Here is a 22,724-nt window from a genome sequence, read left to right as displayed (position 1 = left end):
TGCAGAGCTACTCTGCTCACTTCCTGCAGCCATTATTACAAGTATATGGAGAGGCATTCGAGAGCTGGAGTGCTAAATGTAAATGTAAATGTGCTGGACTTGTAAAGCGCACAGCTGCCCGTAAGCGTCCCGGCGCTTGCTTAGGGAACCCGTCCTGGTATTCCCCTGTGAGAAACCCCAGCAGGGTGTCCACAAGGTGAAAGCCAGGCATCCCGCTGCGAGGGGCCGTAGTGGAGATTAAGCAAGCTATTGCCCAGAGTCGCAGAGTGTGACCCCGTGAGTTGAGTAGGCACCAGAGCGAGAATTGTCGAGTCCGTGGAATTTTTTGAGCCCGAGACCCGCCGAGGCGGGGAATCGAACCCTGGTCCACGGTCAATCTCAGCTTCCGGGTCTGCCGCCTCTAACCACTGAGCCACGCTACCCCCGTCAATGCGCAAAGGACACATTATTATGCTTCTCAAGCCAGGGTTGAATGATCAGGACCCCTCCTCAGATCGACCCCTGACCATGATAAATTCAGATGTAATAATACTGTGTAAAGTTTTAGCGGCTAGGTTAGCCCCCACATGGTGCACTTGGTGCACGAAGACCAATTCAGATTCATACCCACCCACTACACAGGCATGAACATTAGGCAGTTGACACACATTCTTCATTAAGTGTGGGGTAGAGATGAGGCTCTAGCTTTGGTCTTATAGATTTGGAGAAGGTCTTCGACTCGTTTGACTGTGGATACCTGTTGAAGGTGCTAAGGGTGGTGGGGTTTGGCCCGCGGTTCAGACATTGGATACAGATTCTGTATACTGCTTCCACCACAAGGGCACTTGTGGAACATAGCAGGTCGAGCGATTGGCCCCTGGGAAGGGGGACGCGTCAGGGTTGCCCGCTCTCTATTAATATTTGCATTGGCAATAGAGCCACTGGCGAAGTGGATGTTGAGGGACATAGGCCACTGGGGTATCAAAGTAGGCAAGACTTCTCATATCATATCTTTATATGCAGACGATGCTTTATTCTATGACTGCTCCACAGGAGTCGGTTCTAAAGCTCCTGAAGGTGTTGGAAGAGTTTGGCAGTTGCTCGGATTGTGGCTCAACTGAACAAAATCATTGATATTCCCCCTCACTCGCTTGGCGAGCTATCCTGTGGATTCTCTCCCCAGTGTGGGTTTACGTTGAAAAACGGAGCACTTCAATCACTTGGGCGTGCAGGTGGCCGATGGGGACCCTCAGATAGTGCAGCTTAACGCTAACAAGCTGATAGATGCCTTAAAAGGGTTGGTGGGCTTCTGGAATGCACTTCCTCTTCCCCTAATAGGTAGATTGGCAATAGCCAAAATGGTGGTGTTGCCTCGTTGTCTATACATGTTACAGAATGCCCTGTGTCCCATCGCTAGGTGAATATTTTGGGCGCTGGATTCTATCCTGATAGATTTGTACTGGGTAGGCCGGCGTATTAGAGTGGCGCTCGCCACTCTCAGCCGCACGTATGAGTGTGGTGGACTCGAGGCACCAAGAATGGAACTCTATTATTATGCCACTAAACTACAACATGCAGCAAGATGGTTCACTAGGAGGACAATTGAGAAAAGAGACTGCTCCGGGATAGAGTACAGATTTCAGACTTGCTGTCCCTTCTTTTACAGGGCTCCTGCACCCCCGGTACTGTGCCCTACATGGTCCGACAGACTGCTCATGTGTGGCAACTGTTTGTAGTGAGAATCTTGAAACACGCTCCATTTCATTGTGAGCTGTCGGTGTGGGATACTGCCCCAGTTAGCAGGGTGATGCCAACATGTCATTTAGGGCGTGGTGGGAGGGGTGCTGCGACGTGCTCACAGACCTGTATCCGAGCTAAATCTTTAGTAAGTTTGAACAAGTAATTGATGTCTTTGATTTGGGGCAGGGACAATGCACCCAATATGCCACTTTAGTTAATATATGCAAAGAAATAGGGCCCATGTACCCAGCAATCCCGCAGCTTGCGCAGACACTGGACATCATACTCACCTGTGATGCATGTAAATGTATGGTTTCATTACTATATAGGGCCATGAGGAAGGATGCTGATGCCTCTCCCACTGGGGTGGTTACCGCCTGGAGTGCAGATCTTGGGGCACCACTGGAGGATAAGGACTAGAGGTCGGTGGGTCAACTCACATGAACAGTCTCCTGCAATGCCCGTTTTTAATTAATTCCCTATAATTATATGCACCGCACCTACATGACCCCGTAGAGACTACATCGCATGGCCCTTGTTAGACCCAACTCCTACCCTTGGTGCCAAAAGAAGGGTGTACATTTTATGCTCCTGGCGTGGGAATGCCCTGAAGTCAGTAGCTATTGGACGGAGGTAGTTCAGCGGATTAGGGGGAGCGTGAATGGGCGAGTGCAGCTGACACCCTCACACTGCCTTTTGGGCATAATTCAGAAGCTCAAAAAGCAGAACAAGATAGCATGCAGACTTCAGCAGTTGCTCTTAGACCTAGCAAGGCGTAGAATAGTAATTGTGTAGATGGGGGTGTGTCCACCAGAGGTCTCGGCTTGGATAAGAGATATGCGCAAATGGACATTAGCCGAGGAGGTACATATGAAGAGCAGCCACACAGATGAAAAATTAGGGTACGATTTAAAAGACTCTGGAGATAACTTTGTCATGATTTACTTTCCAATGGCCTGCAGACTAGGTCCCAAACACACCACTTGGGGGACAGCCAGGCTGGATCTGAAGTAGAGAAGGGGGATACATGTTTATTATGCTTGTTAAATGCTTGCCGTTGCAGGGTGGGGGGCCTCTGGTGGTGCTAATCCCTCGCACCACAATACTTTATTATTATTTATTTATTTATTTATACGTTTTGTATAGTGCGAACATGACCCAAGTGGGTATCAGAGCGCTTTAACATAAGGTTGAAGAAGACATAGGAGCACAGTTCAAAGAGACAAAACAAGGTACAAGTAGGTCAGTGTGCAACAAGAGCAAAAATACATAATGGAGGGAAATAGGGAGAAGGCTATGGTAGAAAGAAAATTACGACAATATACATCAAGAACAAAATGGACATTATGGCAGGCAACAGTAGGTCGCAACAGATGTAATAGTTAGGATATCCAAAAGGTCTGGAGGTAAGAGGAGGAAAGTTTCTAGATCAGCGCATTGTTCAATAGTTGTGCTTTCACTTCCCTTTTGAAGGCAAAATTGGATGGAATAAGCCTTGTCTCCACTGGAAGGGCGTTACACATTCTTGGGGCAATGTCTGAGAATGTACGATTGTAGGTTTTAAGTTTATTGAATTTCTTTGGCTTGAGCAGCAAGGTGCCGGTGCTCCTTGTGGGCCGGGCACCCCCAGAAAGTTCCAGCTTATTTGCCAGGTAGAGTGGGGTATTAAAGTGAAGAGCTCTATGGGTCATACAAGCAATCTTTGATTGGATCCTTGCCCCAAAAGGAAGCCAGTTGAGAGATTTCAGGTTCGGCGAGATGTGGTTGGTCTTCTTGGAACCTGTGATGAGTCTCGTAGCCGCATTTAGCGAAGCTCTGATGAGGGCTAAACTGAGTTTCGGCAGTCCGCATAAAGTAGCACTGCCATATTCTAGTCTGGAGATGACCAGTGCTTTCACTGCCGATTTGAATTCCTCATGGGGCAGGTAGGGTTTGAGTTTTCTTAGGATGCACAGCTGAAAGTTCGCTCCTTTGGTAGATGCTCTGATGTGCTCTTGCATGTTTAGGTTTTTATCAAGCAGAATTCCAAGTGATTTCGTGGAGTCAGTGAGGTGTGGTGTGCAGTTGAGCGTGGTGAGATTAGAGAGATATTTCACAACAGTGGGGGTTTACCTCACCGGTGTAATGAGGAGGAATTCTGTTTTGAGGGCGTATAGTTTGAGGTGGTTGGAGGTAAGCCAGTTTAGGGTTTTGAGCAGGGTTCCTTTGAGAGCATTGATGTCTACGGGGAAGGATATTTTCATGTATACTTGGATGTCAGCGGTGTACATGTGCTATTGGTTGTTGGAGGCCATAAGAATTACCGTCAGTGGTGTGGGAGAGAGTGAGGACCCTTGTGGAACACCCAGCATGCAGGGACTGGGGTTGGATTAGGTCTGATTGGATTTGACTCTTTGAGTTCTATTGTTGAGAAAAGAGGCAAACCATTTCAGGACTGTGCCAGAAAGTCCCATTCTGCATTCAAGGAGGTGGAGAACATTGTCATGCTTGACAGTGTCGAATGCAGATGAGAGATGGAGAAGAATTAATAGGCAGGCTTCATTCTGGTACAGTAGAGTGAGAGCGTCATCCACTATGTGAGTGATGGCCGTTTCGGTACTGTGGCCAGTGCGGAAACCCGATTGGAATTGGTTGAGGAGCTGGAATTGTTCAATGTGTCTGCACGGTTGTTCATGAACACATTTCTCCAGTAGTTTAGCCAGGGTAGGAATGTTTGTGATTGGTCTGTAATTATTCAGGTCTTCAGGGTTAGCCAAGGGTTTTTTTCGGATGGGGAGCACTAGGCCCTCCTTCAGGCAGTCCGGGATCTCGCCTTGACGGAGCGAGGCGTTGATGATCTTGGACCAGAGCGCTGCTAATGAGCCTATCATTTCTTTATAGAAGTTGGGGGGGAGGTGGTCATTGAAATGGTTTGAGGGTTTAATGATCGAGAGAGTGTTGAGGATGGCAATGTCATCGAGGGGTGTGAATTGACTCCTAGAGGCAATGTGTTTTGGGAGAAAAAAACAGACTGGCTGGGCGGGGGTGTGGAGAGGGAGGAGGCAGGAGGGGGGAGAGTAAGAATGCAGCAGACCTTAGATCAGATTCGATCTTGTTTGACTTTTCTAGGAAGAAGCCAGCAACCGCTTCGCAGTTTGGCTGCGGACGCGCAAAGTGCTGAGATTGGGTGGGTGCGTTGTTGGATTGTGTTTTAATCAGCCCAAATAGTCGTTTTGGGCGATTTCTTACTTTGTCAAGTTCGGCTTTGAAGATGGACATTTTTGTGGTTCTAATGAGTTTGTTGTATCTACTGCTTTTGAGTCATTAGGATTTTTAGAAGATTCGTGGAGGGAGTGGATCTCCAAGTGCGTTCAGCTAGTCTAAGGCTGCGTCTGTCCACGTTAAGGCTGTCGTTGAATTATATGTCTTATCTTCACTGGCATTGATTGCATACCGGATTTGTGTTCTTGAATGAAATATTAAATAAAGTTTATTTTAAAAAAAAAAGAAAGAAAGAAATTAAAAAAGAATTTGAATGATGCTGGCAAAAATATTATAACTTAGAAATAGCGGGGCTGAGAGGAACATGGCGGCGGCAGGCTGACGGCTGTCGCGGGGGCTCCTGAGTGTAGCGGTACTGCGGACTGCAAAGATAGCTGAAATGAAGAGATTTAGAATGCCCTCACCTAAGCGATCTGGTGGGAAGATACGGATGTCCTTTGTGGCGCTAGTTCGGGCTGACTATTGGTTTCTTCACTTTTCTTTTCGTTCGGTGGTGCAACGCCAGCGGCGCTTTCGGGCGCTAGGACCCTGGGAGGCATATGTGATTCCTACATTCAGTGTGGACGACTGTGGAGGGGGCGGAGTCAGCTCGTTCCCGACGGAGCCGTGGAAGGACAGACTCCGTGGAAAAGGTGGTAGCAGCGGCGTCCGCTGGGGGTCTACTGATACTGGGGAGCAGAAGAGAACGAGAACCAGGTGACAAGCACTCGGGAAGCTTGTGGCATCAATCCAGGGGTGCATTCTCACTCATCCAATTTAGAGGCCCAGTGTCCTGGGGGCAGTTCTCGGCAACAAAGTTCTAGGGTGCACGGAAGACAGGTAAGGAGGCATCAAGGGGAGAGGTTTGCATGGAGGCAGATTCTTTATCGGTAGAAACAGTGGTCCAACAAGTTGTTCCCCTCGGGGGGAGGGGAGGGGGTACAGCCAGCTTAACCGTGGAATCTGTGGAACGCCCACAATCCAGTCCAGGGGCAGCCCTCCCTGTTGCGAGTCTGGGCAAACCTGACAAGGCAGCTGGGGTGACAAGGAATAGGTATCAATTAAGGTCGAAACAGGACCTGAGGCGACAGGGGGTCTGGGATTCAGCAGAGACTGTGGAAAGAGGAGGACCGACCCCTCTAACCCCTTACAAAAAGAAAAAGAAGTGGGGAGCTAAGAAGGGAAGCAACATAAAAGCAACTCAACAGTCGCAAGCGCCGAAGAGTACTCCCTCGCTCAAGAGTTATTTCCAGATCATGGAGCGCCTGGCAGGTCCAAAGGGGAAATCAGTAACAGGGGCAGCAGCAGCCCAAAAAGACCAGGTTGCTGGCTCATCTATTCTGACCCTGGGGAACAGTTATGCTCCGCTTGAGAGGATCCAAGATAATGAGGGCCCACAGCCTTCAGAGAGTCTAGAAGTCGGTCTGTGCACTGACTCCACTGATAATTCTACAGTTAGTGATTTCCCGCCTGTATCAACAGAGCCTCAAGGGTCCCCCGTCGGTTTAGGATCTGCGGACCCCGCTCCTACTCAGGTCACAGCGGACGTTGGAGAGCCACCTATACCTCAGTCATCCCTAACATCCCTAACATCTCAAGTAAAGCCCCCAACCTTTGCTCTGCCTCTCCCTCAAAGCAGTTCTGCTACTCGGAATCCTACTAACTCTGTAAATCCAGCAGCTATGGATTCCGAGGGTGATAAAATAGGTTTTCTATTTCAATCACTACGGGAAGATCTATTGGGAAGATTTGAAGTCTCAGGGGGTAACCAGAGGAGGCTGCACGACAGATTCGACTTGTTGGAGACCAGACTAGATGATATAGTGACCCGGACCAGCTCACTGGAGAGTAAGGTCTCAATGCTTTCGGAAACCACGCTGGGGAATTCCAAAGATATCGTTACTCTTAGAGCGCAAAACTGGACCCTTATGGTGGATATGGAAAGGTTGGAGATACATACACGACAAAATAACCTTAGAATTCTGAAAATCCCAGAAGGGGAGGAAGGGGAGGACATCAAAGGGTTTGTCTGCAAATTGCTACGTGAGGGTTTTTTGAAAGATCGGCCGGATATTGATCTGGAGGCAGAAATCCAGAGGATCCATAGAGATCCCTTCAGACTACATCCGGACCGTAAGACACCCAGAAAGATCCTTGTAAATTTTCAAACCTACAGTGTTAAGGAGTTAATACTGAGTAGATGTCTTACACGATCTACCCTCCAACACCGGGCAAACCCATATCAAATCAGATCGGATATAGGGGGTCGGACAGCTCAGAGGCAGTAGGAACTGGGCTCCAGAATGCCGGAACTCAGATCTCTCGGGGGGCACAAGTGCAGATGAAATTTCCAGCCCTATTAAAGGTGATGTGGAACAACAAAATGCATAATTGCAATCACCCGGAGGAAGTGGATGAATTATTGTTAAAAATGAGGAAATAGTCTGGCCCAGTTCAGATGGGGTACCGAAGTGTTAAAAAAAAATATATGATAAGGAAATGTACCATACTTAGAGGAAACTATGTTAATCAAATACACATCCAATAAAAGGGGGAAAAAAAGTAGGGGGAAAAAAAGGAAATAGGTAGTTGTTCACTATAGGTGGGGTAGATCAGTAGATTTAAAAAAATTTAAAAAAAGTAAAAACTTGCAGATGCAGTGTCGCGGGCACAAGGAGCTCCCCAAAGGCGAGACCAACGCCTGATAGATGGGAGGGTTCTTCGGGGGTGGGTTTGGGGGGGGGGTCACGGGTGGGGGGGTGTAAAAAAAAATAAAAAGGTCCTCATATGTTGCAAAATCGCTATATTATTGGCTCGAGTTATTGAAGGGGGCCACTGGTGGGGCTAAGCTGTATTATGGCTGGTAGGAAGACAATCACTGATAAATTTCTCTCCTGGAACTTAAATGGCTTGGGGAGTCGGAAAAAACAACTAAGGATTTGTGAGTTTTTGAAAAATACTGAAGCTCATGTCCACCTACTTCAGGAAACGCATCTAGAGGTGGAGCTATGTAAACAAGTTTTTGTGAGACTGGGGTGGGTTCAGGAGGTGTTATGCTCTGGGCAAAAAGGAACTACTAGGGGGTAGCTTTAGTTGTCCGAGCAAATAAAGGGATTAAGGTCCGTAGATGGGACACCGACGAGTCCGGAAGATGGTTGGTGGCAGTCCTCTCTATAGGTAGCTCTCTTTATACATGCGCGGTTATTATGGTCCCAATGAAGATAATTCCAGCTTTTTTCTGAAACTAGAGGGCGTTCGGATGCAATCCACCGCGCCAGTATTAATAGGAGGCGATTTTAATTTAGTCCTGGACAGTCAGTTAGATCGTACTTCCAGAGTTAAGTATAGTGTCCCAAAAAATTATTTTCTTGCTCTTAAAAATATACTGAAGGATTTTAACTTGCAGGACATATGGAGAGTCAATCACGGAGCCTTAAGGTAGTATTACTTTTTTAGTAAAAAGTATAAGCAATACTCCAGGATTGATTATTTCTTGGTAGACCGAGTACTTATGCCAGATATAGTTTCAATTTCCTCTACCCCGCTAGGCCTCTCCGATCATTCAGTGGTCGAACTGAAGATTAATTCCAAGACCAGACATGTAGAGTGTAGATGGACTCTGGACAGAACACTCTTACTGGATGATGAGATTAAAATCAAGGTCAGGAATAGTCTGACTGAGTTTTTTCTATTCAACATAGGCACAGGCACAGAACGTACAGTCTGGGAATCTTTTAAGGCCTATTTGAGAGGGATATTAGGCTCCCAGATGGTCCATAAAAGAAGATCTATTAAGGAAAAGGATATTAATGACCTTGATCTTATTAAAAAGAAGGAGGCACAATTACAGCTAGCTGCCCTTGAAGACAGGGAACAAATTCCAAACCTAGAAAAAGAACTCCTAGATCTTCAATTACGACTTAAAACCAGAGCCGACAAATTAATTAAGGACAGATGGGAGGTCAGTAAGTTGAAGAATTTCGAGTACGGGGAGAAGTGCGGTGCCCTTCTGGCCTGGAAGGCAAGATCAGAGAGGAACAGGAATAATATCAGTTCACTAATCCAGCGGGATTCGGGAGTGTTATTAACGGAAGATGTAGAGATCAGAGAGGAAGCTTGGGGCTTTATGAAAGGACTTTATCAAGAAGTCAGTAGCCGGGGAGTTGAGGAAGTGGAGCAGTGGTTGAGTTTGAGGGACTTGCCCCAGCTAAGCGAGTCCGATAAAACCTTGTTAGCCAATGAGATCACTGAGGGAGAGATAAGGGTGCAAGTAAATAAGATGAGTAGAGGGAAGGCCGCCGGCCCAGATGGGTTGCCGACGGAGGTTTATAAAGATAACCTGGATGAAATTCTACCCGCACTATTATCGCTCTTTAATAGCATATTTCTACAGGGGGGTGATATTCCACCTTCATGGTCAGAGGCTACCATCACCCTGATAGCAAAACCAAACAAGGACCCAAAAATGATTGAATCATATAGACCCATTTCCCTCCTGAATTCGGATCTTAAGATTTTTTCCGGAGTATTAACAACTAGACTGGCAAAAGTTATCAAAATTATTATTCATTCAGACCAGAGAGGGTTCATACCTGGTCGGCAGCTCAACAAGCTCACATTTCAGGCGATCGATGCAATAATGTAGCAGAGGAGCGAGGACTGCCACTCACCATCGTAGCGATCGATGCTGCTAAAGCATTCGATCAGGTCAACTGGGTGTTCCTGTGGGAGACTATGATAAGGTTTGGATTTCCATCTTCCTTTATTGTGAGTCTCCTGAGGCAAAATAGCCGGGAGTGTTGTTTTTTAGAAATTATTGTGATACTTGTGATTTTAACTTGTATTTTAAACCTACCTCGACTCCCACTGCTATTGTCACTTCGAGGGCGCCGTGCAGCGGATCCAGCGCTCACGTGACCCCCTCCCTCCGGCTTGTTACACACTCGGCCACGCCCACCTAGAGGCCACGCCCCCTTCCCGCCCTTTATAAGCGCTGAGACGCTAGCGCTGGGGCGATTGTGAGTCTCCTGAGGCAAAATAGCCGGGAGTGTTGTTTTTTAGAAATTATTGTGATACTTGTGATTTTAACTTGTATTTTAAACCTACCTCGACTCCCACTGCTATTGTCACTTCGAGGGCGCCGTGCAGCGGATCCAGCGCTCACGTGACCCCCTCCCTCCGGCTTGTTACACGTTCGGCCACGCCCACCTAGAGGCCACGCCCCCTTCCCGCCCTTTATAAGCGCTGAGACGCTAGCGCTGGGGCGATTGTGAGTCTCCTGAGGCAAAATAGCCGGGAGTGTTGTTTTTTAGAAATTATTGTGATACTTGTGATTTTAACTTGTATTTTAAACCTACCTCGACTTCCACTGCTATTGTCACTTCAAGGGCGCCGTGCAGCGGATCCAGCGCTCACGTGACCCCCTCCCTCCGGCTTGTTACACGCTCGGCCACGCCCACTTAGAGGCCACGCCCCCTTCCCGCCTCAAGATTCCCTTTATCAATGTGCAATCCCAGAACGCGCAGCGGACGTGCGCAGCAGGCGCGCCGAAGGCGCGCCTAAGGCAAGCCCGTCTGCGCCCGTCCGCGGCCGGACGGGGCCAGGGGCACGACCCCATGCCAAATTTACCTCATACTCTTCTGAGGAGCTTACCACCCTCCAAGGCGACTGGCCTCTCTCAGAAACCGTCCAAAGACACATTGCCTCATTAGGTCTTGTCCCCTCTTCCACTCCTACATTGCCCCCCGCCCGATTCATCCCTCCACCACATGTCTCCTCCCTGCCTGACCCTCTCCCCTCTCCTCCGCCGTTATCTGCTTTTTTACTTAATACCAGGTCAGCGGTCAAGCACCACCACGAGCTGTTTGTCCTGCTTGATACTGAGAAGCCTGACTTGCTGCTCTTGACCGAAACCTGGTTCTGTGATTCCTCCCTTCCTGTTCTTTTGGCTACCCTCCCCCCTTCCTACGTTGCCCTACGGGCCGATCGTCCGGCGGGCAGGGCTGGTGGCGGTGTGGCGTTAATCGCTCGGTCAAAATTAAACTTTCAAACCCTTCCCTTTCCTCCCATCGCCCTTACTGAGTTTCTTGTGGTCCGCTCCCTATCCTTTTCTCCCCCTATTACTTGTCTCCTAATGTACCGCCCACCCCAGTCTTCCTCACTATTCTTACCGGCATTTCAAGACCTGCTGGCCAATTTGGTGGTCAACTACGCTTCGGTCTTGGTGCTAGGGGATTTTAATTACTGGCCTTCGGACCCCTCAGAGTGCACTGCTTCGAAAGAGTTCACAGAATCTCTTTCTTCTCTGAACTTTGTTCCGCACATAACTGTCCCCACCCACTCCCACGGTCATTCACTCGACCCGGTTTGGTCCCTCAATCTCCAAATATCCTCGGTGACTGTATCCCCCTGCTGTTGGTCCGACCATGCCCTTATTTGCTTTTCCATTTCTCACAACCGTGTATCCAAAGTCCCTCACGCCAGAAATACCTGGGCGCGGAATTGGAACAGAGTCGACCTCCCTTCCTTGTCCTCCCTGCTTCGGAACTCCACTCCGATTCTCTCCGGCCTCTCCTCCCACTCTCAAGCCAACGCCATTAACACCTGGCTGATTGAAGGCTGCGATTCAGTGGCTCCCTTGCGTCGCATTTCCATCCGACGACCAAAGGATTCCAACAGATGGTTTAATGACCACCTAAAAGAACTAAAACTGACCGCTCGACAGGCGGAGAGACAGTGGAGAAGAAACTATTGCCCCTTATCAAAAACCCTTTATCTTAAATCACTTGCTGACTACAAAACTGCAATTCTCTCCGCCAAAACCACCTATTTCTCTACAAAAATAATGGCAGCCGAAAACAAATCTAGAGAAATATTCAGTATAGTGAACGACCTGGCCTACTCCGATAGAGCTTCACTTCAAATCCCTCCATCCCAGTCACTATGCGACCAACTCAACACTTACTTCTTAGAGAAAATCGCTACCATTAAGGCTAATATCCCCCTCCCCTCACCTGTCTTTGTGGATTCCTCCTTTCCCACTGTCTGTGGTCATCTTACCTCTATCCCTCCCCTTACTGAGGCTAGATTCCGCGAGATACTCCCCAAAGTAAAGTCGGGTTCCCCGGCAGACATCTGTCCGGCTCGTATCCTGCAACATATCTACTCCTCCTGTCCCGAAGCCCCCATTACCTTCCTCAAAAACTCCCTTGCGCAGGGAGTAGTGACCCCGGCTCTTAAAACAGCCACTATTGAGCCCATCCTAAAATAGCCCGGCGCTGACCCGTCCATCTCAGCCAACTACCGCCCAATTTCCCTGCTGCCCTACCTGGGCAAGGTGCTGGAACGCCATGCCACCGCGGTTTTCAGCGCCCACGTAGAGGCTTATGGGGGATTGGCCTCCCGCCAGGCGGGCTTTCGCCCCAGGCACTCGACCGAATCAGTTGTGGTTTCGGTCTTGGATACCCTCAGGAAGGGTATGGACAATATCAATCATCAGGCGCTGGTCCTTCTCGATCTCTCTGCCGCCTTTGACACGGTTGACCATACCATCTTATTGTCCTGTGTCAAGGCGGCTGGAATTGAGGGCTCAGCCCTGATTTGGCTGTCCTCCTTCCTGAGGGACCGCACTCAGGCGGTCCGGCTAGGAGACTTTACGACCACTCCACTTCCTGTCACTTGTGGTGTTCCCCAGGGATCTTCTCTTTCTCCTTTATTATTTAACCTCTATATCTCTCCCCTCATTTTCGCTCTTCAGCAGCTGGAGGTTACCGTGTACAATTATGCCGACGACCTCCAGCTCATCTTTGACCTGTCCTCCTCTCCTCTTTCTGTCTCTAACTTTCAGTCTACCATGACTTTCATCAGGGACTGGATGAACCACAACCATCTTAAATTGAACCCGGACAAAACCGAGTTGGTTCTCACCGGTGGTTCCTCCAGTCCCTGGAATTCCCGATTCTGGCCCTCCTCTCTTGGTCCCTCCCCCACCCCCTCAACCGCAGTTAAAACACTGGGGGTAAAAATCAACAACCAGCTCACCCTCCACTCACAAATTAGCACTGTTGTCTCCTCCTGTTTCTTCACTCTCCGAACTATTCGCACTGTTTCCCGCTTCTTCTCCCCGCAGGCACTTAAGTTGATTATGGCCGCACTGGTGATTTCGAGGCTAGACTATGCCAATGCCATCTATAACGGCATTCCAGCATATAGCCTGCGGAGACTCCAGATGGTTCAGAACCAGGCGGCCCGGCTGGTCTATGGTCTCCCACGTTATCACCATTCCACACCCCTCCTCAGAGAGCTTCACTGGCTCCCTGTTAGGGAGCGTTCCCTGTTCAAGACCGGCTGTATGGTCTTCCAAGCCCGTCAAGGCACTGCCCCTGCTTTCATTTCCTCGTTAATAAATGAATACGTCCCTACCAGAGAGCTTCGCTCCTCCTCCAAATCCTTCCTCCAAATCCCACGTTTCAAACGTAAAAAGTGGGGTGGAACTAACTTCGCTACCCTTGCCCCCACGTTTTGGAACTCCCTTCCTGACCACCTCCGCTCTGCAACTCACTATCTTTCTTTTCGTAAAGATTTAAAAACGTTTCTCTTCAAACAAGCCTTCCCTGTGTTACTCCCCCTCTTGCCCACGACAGGTTTTATTTTTCCTCAGTTGTCGAACTATCCACTAGCGCCAAGAAACCGTACGGTGCACGCTGCGCTTTATAAATGTTTTAAATTAGAAATTAAATTAGAAATTAGAAATTAGAAATTTATTGAAGGAGTTAAAACTTTATATAGGGTTCCCCGAGCTAGGGTTCTGATTAATGGAGGCCTGACTGACTGGTTTGACATCTCCAGAGGCACAAAGCAGGGCTGCCCTTTGTCCTCTCTCCTTTTTGATATATACATCGAGCCCTTTGTTTGCTCCCTGAGATCAGACCCCGTAATTAAACCTTTCAATATCTGGGAGCTAGAGTTAAAGACAGCCTTATATGCTGATGATTTACTACTCTATACTGCCAACCCCTCTGAGGCTATTCCGAGATTATTTAAATTAGCAGAAGAATTCATATGGTAGAGTGAACCTTATTAAAATGGTTATTCTCCCAAAAGTCACCTTTCTGTTCAACAGCATCCCCCTAATATTTAATCATAAAGATATCACAAATCTTCAAGGGAAGATCGGATCCTTTATTTGGGCCACTAAATCTCCAAGGATAGCATGGAGGAAACTAAGAAGGGGGTTGAAGCAGGGGGGCTTGGCTCTCCCAGAGTTGTTGTGTTATTGTTATGCCTTTCAGTTTAAGAATTTTAGAATCCTGGCTAACAAGTTGGACTCCTCTTCACATGGACGCCTCTTTCAGGCAATGCTATCGGACCAGCCACAAGCCTTGGAATTTTTCCTATATAAATTTGGTAATCAGAAGTTTTACAAAAAGGTCCGCCTGAAGTCTTTGCAGGCGGCACTTAAGAACTGGCAGCGTATATGTAAAATTCTGACGATCCCTTATTACAATCTACAAGCCCCAATATGGGATTCCCCGGGCATCCCCGACTGCCTATTAGACCGGCTGGCGCTCCCTCTGAGGGACGCAGGATTTGTGAAGTGGGGTGACCTCAGTAAGAATTCCCAACTTTTGGATTGGGATTCACTATCAAATCTAACTGGGGTGTCCCTTACAAGATTTAAATTTTACCAATTGTCATCATGGTGGGGAAGACAATGTTGGGGGAACGAGAAGGAGACCCAGATTCTAGACTTAATCAACAGAGGGAAAGGATGGAAGGGGGAGATTGCACTTTGGTACAATTCGTTAGTGGGGGCAATGGATTGTCTAGAGTCTGAAATCGTGAAACTCTGGGATAATCTCTTAACTGAAAATCCAGAGGAGATGCTGAAGGTCTGGATGGATGCATTCCCAATTTCACAAAAGATCATGAAGCCAGCCAACCTTAGAAGGAACCATTTGTTCACGGCCTACAGGGTATACTGGACTCCTGCTAAGTTGTCTAAAATCTCTGCGGATTTATATTGCTGTCCAAGATGCAAATACCCAGCTGCTGATGATATACACATGTTTGTGGACTGCCCAGAAATTATAACTTACTGGAGGATGGTGTGCAGCTTTCTAGAGGAGGTACTATTAACACCGGTTATCTGTTGTTCTAGACTGATTCTTTTTGGTCTCTCACGTGGCTATAGTATCAGAGATAGTGCTTCACAGTTCCAGTTCTATGTTATTGTTAACGCAAGGAAGGAGATTTGCAGAGAATGGAAGTCCGAGGCCCCCCCAAGATTTGCTGACTGTTTAAAGAATATTATGGCTATCAGTCAATCAGATATGATGTGTGGTGGAGAGGGCGCCATTAAGATTTGGTCAAGACTAAAAGAATGGTCGGAAAAATAACAAGTCCTATGATTATGCCAGAGGTTTGTGGTCCGGTCGTCCCGGGGTATTAGGTATAAGAACGCTAACGGGAGTTGGACAAGGAGACAGCCTACCTCTGGGTGACCTTTGTAGGCCAAGCACTTACTCCAGGGGCGGAATCTAAGACGGTTAGTGCCAGTGGCCCAGAGCGATCCCATCTAGAGTTGATATCTTCTGGTGGCGTATATGAGGACAACAAAAAATATATATATATTATAACTTCGACACAGACGCTGCTGTGTCTTGCCTTTGATAAGAAGCTACCTTACCATGAATATCGAGATACAATCAATCAATCAATCAAACATTTGTAGAGCGCGCTACTCACCCATGAGGGTCTCAAGGCGCTAAGGGGTTGGGGGAAGCAGCTACCGATCGAACAGCCAGGTTTTGAGAAGACTCCTCAAGGTCAGCAGGTCCTGGGTCTGACGCAGGTGGGCGGGGAGGGTGTTCCATGTCGAGGTGGGAGAATGATCTGCCACCGGTGGTCGTTCGGTGGATGGGTGGGACGGTGGCGAGGTCGGCGGAGCGAAACTGGAGGTTCGGGGTGTAGAACGACAGTCGTTCGTTGAGGTATGCTGGTCCAGCGTTGTGGAGTGCTTTGTGAGCAGGGGTGAGGAGCTTAAAGGTGATCCTCTTGTTGACCGGGAGCCAATGCAGGTCTTTCCGTATTTACAGCGCAAACAGCACCACGTGGCACGCCAGAGGGCATTGCTTTTTCTGCTGCTCCAGAAGATTTTCTACTCGACCGGCAGCTTTCTCAGTGGGAAAGGACGGGACCTGCGGTGACCACCCTTGTTAAGAAATCTCACTTGGAGGTATTATAGAACCCGAAAATCATGCTAGGGGATGCAGATACTAGCTCGCGCTCATCAACTTAACGTTAGCGAGCCACGCGTGAGAAAAAAAACACTGCTACACAGCTGTTGATGGAATTTTGCAGGAACACAGAGTGGGCAAAATTCCACAGGCAGAGTGGAATTTTCGCCAGCTCCTAGTCCCGGGACATTTGACTGTGTCAAAGTGTACCCCCCTAACATCATGAAAATCCTGGTATGTAGAAGCTTTTTGGGTCCGAAGACCTCTGAAGGACCGGTACAAACTTGTTAAATCAATATGATGAAACAAACGCGTTCTGCTGCTTAGCCAAAGATTCAAGTTTCTCGGGCTCTGAGCCCACCCAGGTGGGTAGGGATGTGGCTTTGGCGTCCGAGGATGAGGCGTGCAGAGGCGTTTTGTATGCATTGGAGTCTCTTCTGGAGTGTGGCCGTGGTTCCTGCGTAGACGGGGTTGCCGTAGTCCAGCCTGCTGCTGACGAGTGCTTGGGTGACTGTCCTTCAGGTTTCGGTGGGGATCCATCTGTAGATCTTGCCGAGCATGCGGAGGGTGTTGAAGCAGGAGGAGGAAACAGCGTTAACTTGCTGGTTCATAGAGAGCGTTGAGTACAGATTGAACTCCAGGTTGCGTGTGTGGTTGGTGGGTGTCGGGCAGCTCCCAGCTTGGCTGGCCACCAGGAGTCGTTCCATGCGGAGGGGGTGGAGCCGAGGATGAGGACCTCAGTTTTGTCCGATTTCAGTTTCCTTGTGGAGGTTGGATTTGGCGGAGGCCTGGTCCTTGGTGAGGGAGAGGATCAGCTGTGTGTCGTTGGCATACGAGATGATGTTGAGGTGGTGTGCTGAGATGATGTTGTCGAGCGCTGCCATGTAGATGTTGAAAAGGGTCGGGCTGAGGGATGATCCTTTGGGTACGCCGCAGGTGATCGTGAAGGCTTTAGATCGGAAAGGGGGAGGCGGACTCTCTGGGTTCTGCCGGTGGGGAAGGAGGTGATCCAGTCCAGCGTTTTGTCTCGGATCCCTGCGTTGCGGAGGCATGTGCGCAGGGTGTGGTGGCGGACAGTGTCGAAGGCGGCCGAGAGGTCTAGGAGGATAAGGGCCACAATTTTGCCGTTGTCCAGTAGGTTCTTGATGTCGTCAGTGGCGGTGATGAAGGCGGTTTCGGTGCTGTGTTTGCTGCGGAAACCGGGTTGGGAGTAGTCCAGGACGTTGTTCTCTTCCAGGAAGTGGGTCAGTTGTCAGTTGGTGCACTTCTCAATGACTTTAGCCGGTAACGGGAGCAGGGAGATGGGTCGAAAGTTCTTGAGGTCCTTTGGGTCCGCCTTGGGTTTCTTGAGTAGTGCGTTGATCTCAGCGTGTTTCCAGCTCTCTGGGAAGGTGTTGGTCTCGAAGGAGCTGTTGATGATCTTTTGGAGTTGGGGTGCAATGATGGAGCGTGACTTGTTGAATATGTGGTGGGGGCAGGGGTCGGAAGGTGAGCCACAGTGGATGGTGTTCATGATTTTGATGGTCTCTTCGTCGTTGACGTGGTTCCAGAAGAGCAAGAGGTTGCTGTGTTTGGTGGGTGTTGAGTCAGGGGTGTCGGCGTCTGTTGTCGGCGTCTGGGTGGCGAAGCTGTTGTGGATGTTTGCAATCTTGCGGTGTAAGAAGGTGGCCAGGGAGTCGCAGAGTTCTTGTGACGGCAGGACGGCGCTGGTGCTGGGGGAGGCAAGTTCCTTCACGATGTTGAAGAGCTCTTTGCTGTTGTGTGCGTTGATGTCGATGCGTTCCTTGAAGGAGGTTCTTTTGGCGGATTGGATGAGTTGGTGGTGTTTACGTCTGGCGTTCATGAGGGCAGCGTGCTTTTCTCGTGTCTGGTCATTGCGCTGCTGCTTCTCGAGTCTTCGGCAGGTGTGCTTGGAGTTCTGGAGGTCAGCGTTGAACCAGATGCCTCTCTTGTTGGTGTGCTTGTTGGAGGGTTTCCTGATCGGGGCGAGGGTGTTGGTGCAGTCATCAATCCATTGTCTGAAGTTGTGGGCTGCTGTGTTGGTCTCGGAGGGCTCGGGTGGAGGGTCTTGTGCAAATGTGGTGATGAGCTGGTCTTCGGGGACTTTTTTCCAGCTGAGGGTTGGGATGCGTTGCGGTTGGTTGTGCGTGGTGTGTTTCTCGAAGGAGAAGTAGACGCAGTGGTGGTCGGTCCAGTCGAGTTCTGTGGTGTGGCTCAAGGTGATGTGGTCGTTGGCGAAGATGGGGACGAGCGTGTGTTCGGCGGAGTGGGTGGGTGTCGTGACGAGCTGTTTGAGTCCGAGGTTACCAATCAGGGTTGTGGAGTTACTGCCGTTGGCGTTCTCGAGGTGGAAGTTCAGGTCTCTGAGGAGGATGTAGTCTGTGGAGGCAAGGGCATGCGTGCTGATGAGGTCGGCAATGTATTTGCTGAACTGTGGTTGGGGACCCGGGGGTCGGTAGAGGAGGTTCCTCTGAGGGTGGTGTTGTGATAGACGTGGATCTGGAAGTGTAGATGTTCGGCCATGCTGAGGGAGTGTTCGGTGTTGGTTGAGATTCTGATGGTGTTCATGTGGACGATGGCGATTCCTCCTCCTGGTTTGTTATTTCTGTCCCTGACGGTGATCTTGTAGCTGTCCAGGATAGCTATGTCAGGCACAGAGTAGGTGTTCATCCAGGGCTCCGTCAGGAAGGCGACGTCCAGGGCGGAGGAGTCGAGCAGGTCCCAGAGTTTGACGGTGTGCTTGTGGACTGAGCGGGTGTTGAGAAATATGCAGCTGAAATAGTTGTGGTCTGCAGTGTTGGGATGGGCAGGACGTGCGGTGTGCGCTGGCTGGTGTAACTGCAGTTTCGGCAGGTGAAGCGTCCATGGGTGAGCTTCGGTGTGACCCGGAACAGGTGTCATTTCAGCCGGCGTGGACTGTGTGGAGAGTGGTGGCGTCATAGCTGCTTAGGGCGTTGTGGTGGTCGCAGGGGCCAGGGGGTCTGGCACTGGGCGCGGTCCAGGTGCGGACGGGCGCAGACGGGCTTGCCTTAGGCGCTGCGTGCGCCCGCTGCACAACCGCGCAGCAGTCTCCATAAGAAGGGGAGGGGACGGGAGCAGAGGGAGGGGGCGGGAGCGGGCTGGATTGGTGAGCGTAGCCGCAGGGGGAACAGCGGCGGGAAAAACAGCAACACACTGCAGAATACAGAAATCGGAGGAACAGTAAAATAAAAAGAAAAGAAAACTAATATGAAGTGCTGTCACACAGGGGGCCTCTGTGCACAGCGGGCGAACAGCAGGGTGGAGCAGCGGCGCCGGGACGGACTGTGGCTCAAACCCTGAGCTGGAACACGGAGCTGGGGCAGGAGACTGGCAGACAAGCGAGGCTACTGGGGAGAGTGCTGGCCCTGATCCAGTGGTCAAGGCTTCACAAGTTTAAACCATAGGAGTTCAGAAGGAATGTTCCTTCCAAAGTGAACAACCTTTGAAAGCATTTCCACAAAAGCCAGCCAAGCTGATATTTTCAGATCTTTTGTGTTCAAGACATCGGGGTTCAGTCTTGAGTAGGGGCAATTGTGTGCTGATGTGACAGTTCTTGAAAGATTCCCGGGATCAATTTGATGGACACAAATGTTGGTAACCTTTCATTACAAAAATGCTTGTTTTGCAACAAGATAATCTTGGGATAAGAGGCATTGATGTAATTATTCCACAAAATAATACAAAAGGGACACATTTAATTGACTTGTTAGGAAAGGGGCATCACCTCTGCTCTCCTGCTCAAGAATTCAGCAGGTATTGCCGTACAGTATTTGAGAAGATGGAGGAGGTCTACATTGTGCAGCGCTAACTCTTACAATGGCAACTGTCACTGCTATGAAGACACTAGACTGGGCAACAGCTAGACCTGGGCGAGTTTGTGCGATGCGGAACTCCGCCAAGCGACAGAAAAATTCTGTGGAGTTTGGTAAGTCGCAGAGTGTAGTGCGAACTGCCGTTCGCGTTGAACTTCCTGGCGCTCGAGTAGAAATTCTACCCGAGGGGTAGCTCGCGCTCCCCAACTTACCATTAGCGAGTGCGTGCGAGGAAAAAACTCCGCTGCACTATGCGGAGCGGAGTTTACCGCCCAGGCCTAGTAACAGCTACCCTACTTGCCCCCTATAGCGGGGTCAGACCTGTTAAATCCCTATACAGTCTTAAATTGAAAGCATGATTTGGAATATAGCTGATCTAAGACACTATTTTTCCTGTTTCAAAGATGCCCAAATTTTGTGTCTTCTTCAGCAGACCGCATCAACTCAAGAGGATCACTTTTTTGACTCCTAATCCCCAAACATGGATTGTGATAATGAATGTAAGATTAGGATGACTCCTTTTTCTGTTAGCTGATATATATTGATTACCTCTTCAACTATTATAAGCGAGTTTAACTTTTCACAGGTAGAGGATCCTAAAAGCATTCCAGTTATTTTCAGACTCGCTCATGGTATTTTGCGTTATTTTTTTTAAATCATTAAGAATCTGTGTTAATATTGAATTTATGTCCCCTCATGGTAAGGGAGCATAATTATACCGATTTATACTATGGGTTCTTTGAATCAAGCAGACAGTTAGTTGAGGCTAACACACTCGAGATAAGGTTTGTAGGGCTTAAAGTAAATGCCTTTGCTCACATCTTAAGATTTTGAAGTGCCTTAAAATGTGCCGTAGCCAGTGGTGTAAAGCAGGCCCCTGTTGTGCTGTTACAAGGCAGACATTGTTTTGTGAAACTTATAGTTACTGATTCAGAAAAATGTAATTTAGCTGCAAACTTTCTCATAAAGTACTGCCTGTATCTTTTGCAGAGACTGTTGATGTGAGCACCGAAGCAGCCCTCGCGTTACTTGCAATTGGAAACCCAGCATTACAGGCCAGGTTGAGCACACAGGGTATGATCAGCATTCTTTACTTTTTTTAATAAAACAAAGCACACTTTTAAATGTTGTTTATTTGTACCTCCATACATAGCTTTAGCAGAGTTTATGGAACTAGAACATGTAGTGCAAATGTTGGGACAACCAACATTATAGGGTCATTGTAGGTAGGTTCTTATGGATGTCTTCTGAAACCAGTCCCAATATCATGTATTTCACTATATCTAGTATTTCACTATATCTAGTAATCTCTACTTAAGAACTGTTTAACAGCTTTAATATTTATGTGTGCTGTATATGTTTCTACATTTAATCAAGGTGTTTTTATAAAGTATTCTATAACCAGACTTAAAAAAAGTTATTACTTTATTTATTCAAGTTGTCATGAAAACAAAACTGATGAAGTCATCATTGCAGCAAAACAGCATATGACATGGTAAAAAAAGAAATTGAGCAATCACATAGCACATGCAGGATCAGTCGAGATATGACAGTAGTGCAGTGGTTCATCAGAGGCACAATAATACATAGCATAGGACCCAACATAAAATGATCATATGGAGAAACACATGTGTACATAATCAGTGTAAATTAACACATCTTATAGAATTCCCTGGAGGGATGAAGCATAGGGATAGCATAGCCATCAATCAGGATTTAGCTTTGACAAGTAGGTAGCGCAGGGGCGGCAGTGTTGTAGCTTAAGTTCCGGACAAATGCTCACACAGTGACATATCCTTCAACCAATTGTGAAATGTCGGTTCCCATCTGCTGCTCCAATGGATTGCAATCCTGCGCTTACCCAAAAGCAAACCGGTAGTAGTAAACTTCCAAAAGGTTTTGGTACCTCTTTTACGTAGCCCAGTAGAAACATCATAGGAAAAAGGGAGAAGGTATTTTCAGTCATAGCAGGGCTGCAGTGATGTGAGTCCAAAACAATGCCACCGCTCTGCAAGACCATGCCAAGGGAAAATAATCAGCCCCCAAAGTGCCACTGCACCTACACTTGGGATCTTCAGTGTGATCGTTACGGGCAATAACATTAGGTGAGAGATAGGCCCGCACCAGAAATTTGTAATGTATAAGGCGGTACCTACCATTAGGTTACACGTTCTTGGTCTGTTGACAACAATATTGCCACTGGTTGTCAAATATATCATGGCTGAGATCCCTCTCCTACGCCACCTGGGCCTTGGGGAACTCCGTGACCATGGTATCCATCACTACAACATATAATCTTGTGCTAAGCATAAATGAAGAGCAGTACAGTCAGACCAGGCCACAAAGGGGGTTCCTCTGGGAATGTAGAAAAAGGTCATGAACAGCACGTGAGGTCCCACCATAAAACAGGAACTTTAAACAGTGTAGCAGATGAGTCACCTAGATATTCACATTATGATTTAAACTTATGATCTATAAAAATAATCACACATTGTTTTGATGTGGTTTTTTTCAAGAGACAGTAAAAGCTCTGGGGCATGGTTAACCCGTGACCAACAGCACTATTTAATAGGTATTTGAGGCGAGTATGGGGCACAAACACCACAGAGTACAGAGAGTCTATTCCAGGCTCAAACAGTACATCAAACTGTGTGAATTTCCTGGCAAGGTCTTGAAAGCGGCTCAAAAGGGGCCA

At 48.4% G+C, this 22,724-nt stretch overlaps 1 protein-coding gene across 3 annotated transcripts in view; it reads left to right on the top strand.

The window, feature by feature from the left end:
- Nucleotides 1-22,724, top strand: part of BDP1 (BDP1 general transcription factor IIIB subunit) — a 1,449,812-nt gene that overhangs the window by 1,032,113 nt on the left and 394,975 nt on the right. For all 3 annotated transcript variants that reach the window (XM_078675286.1, XM_078675285.1, XM_078675287.1), the window contains one exon: nt 21,020-21,103. In XM_078675286.1, coding sequence (XP_078531412.1) covers nt 21,020-21,103 — 84 coding nt within the window. The remainder of the gene's footprint in view (nt 1-21,019; nt 21,104-22,724) is intronic.

This window comes from Lissotriton helveticus, chromosome 2_1 (genome assembly GCF_964261635.1).
Source record: "Lissotriton helveticus chromosome 2_1, aLisHel1.1, whole genome shotgun sequence".
Taxonomy (NCBI): Eukaryota; Metazoa; Chordata; class Amphibia; order Caudata; family Salamandridae; genus Lissotriton; species Lissotriton helveticus.
This window is presented reverse-complemented; position numbering and strand designations above follow the sequence as displayed.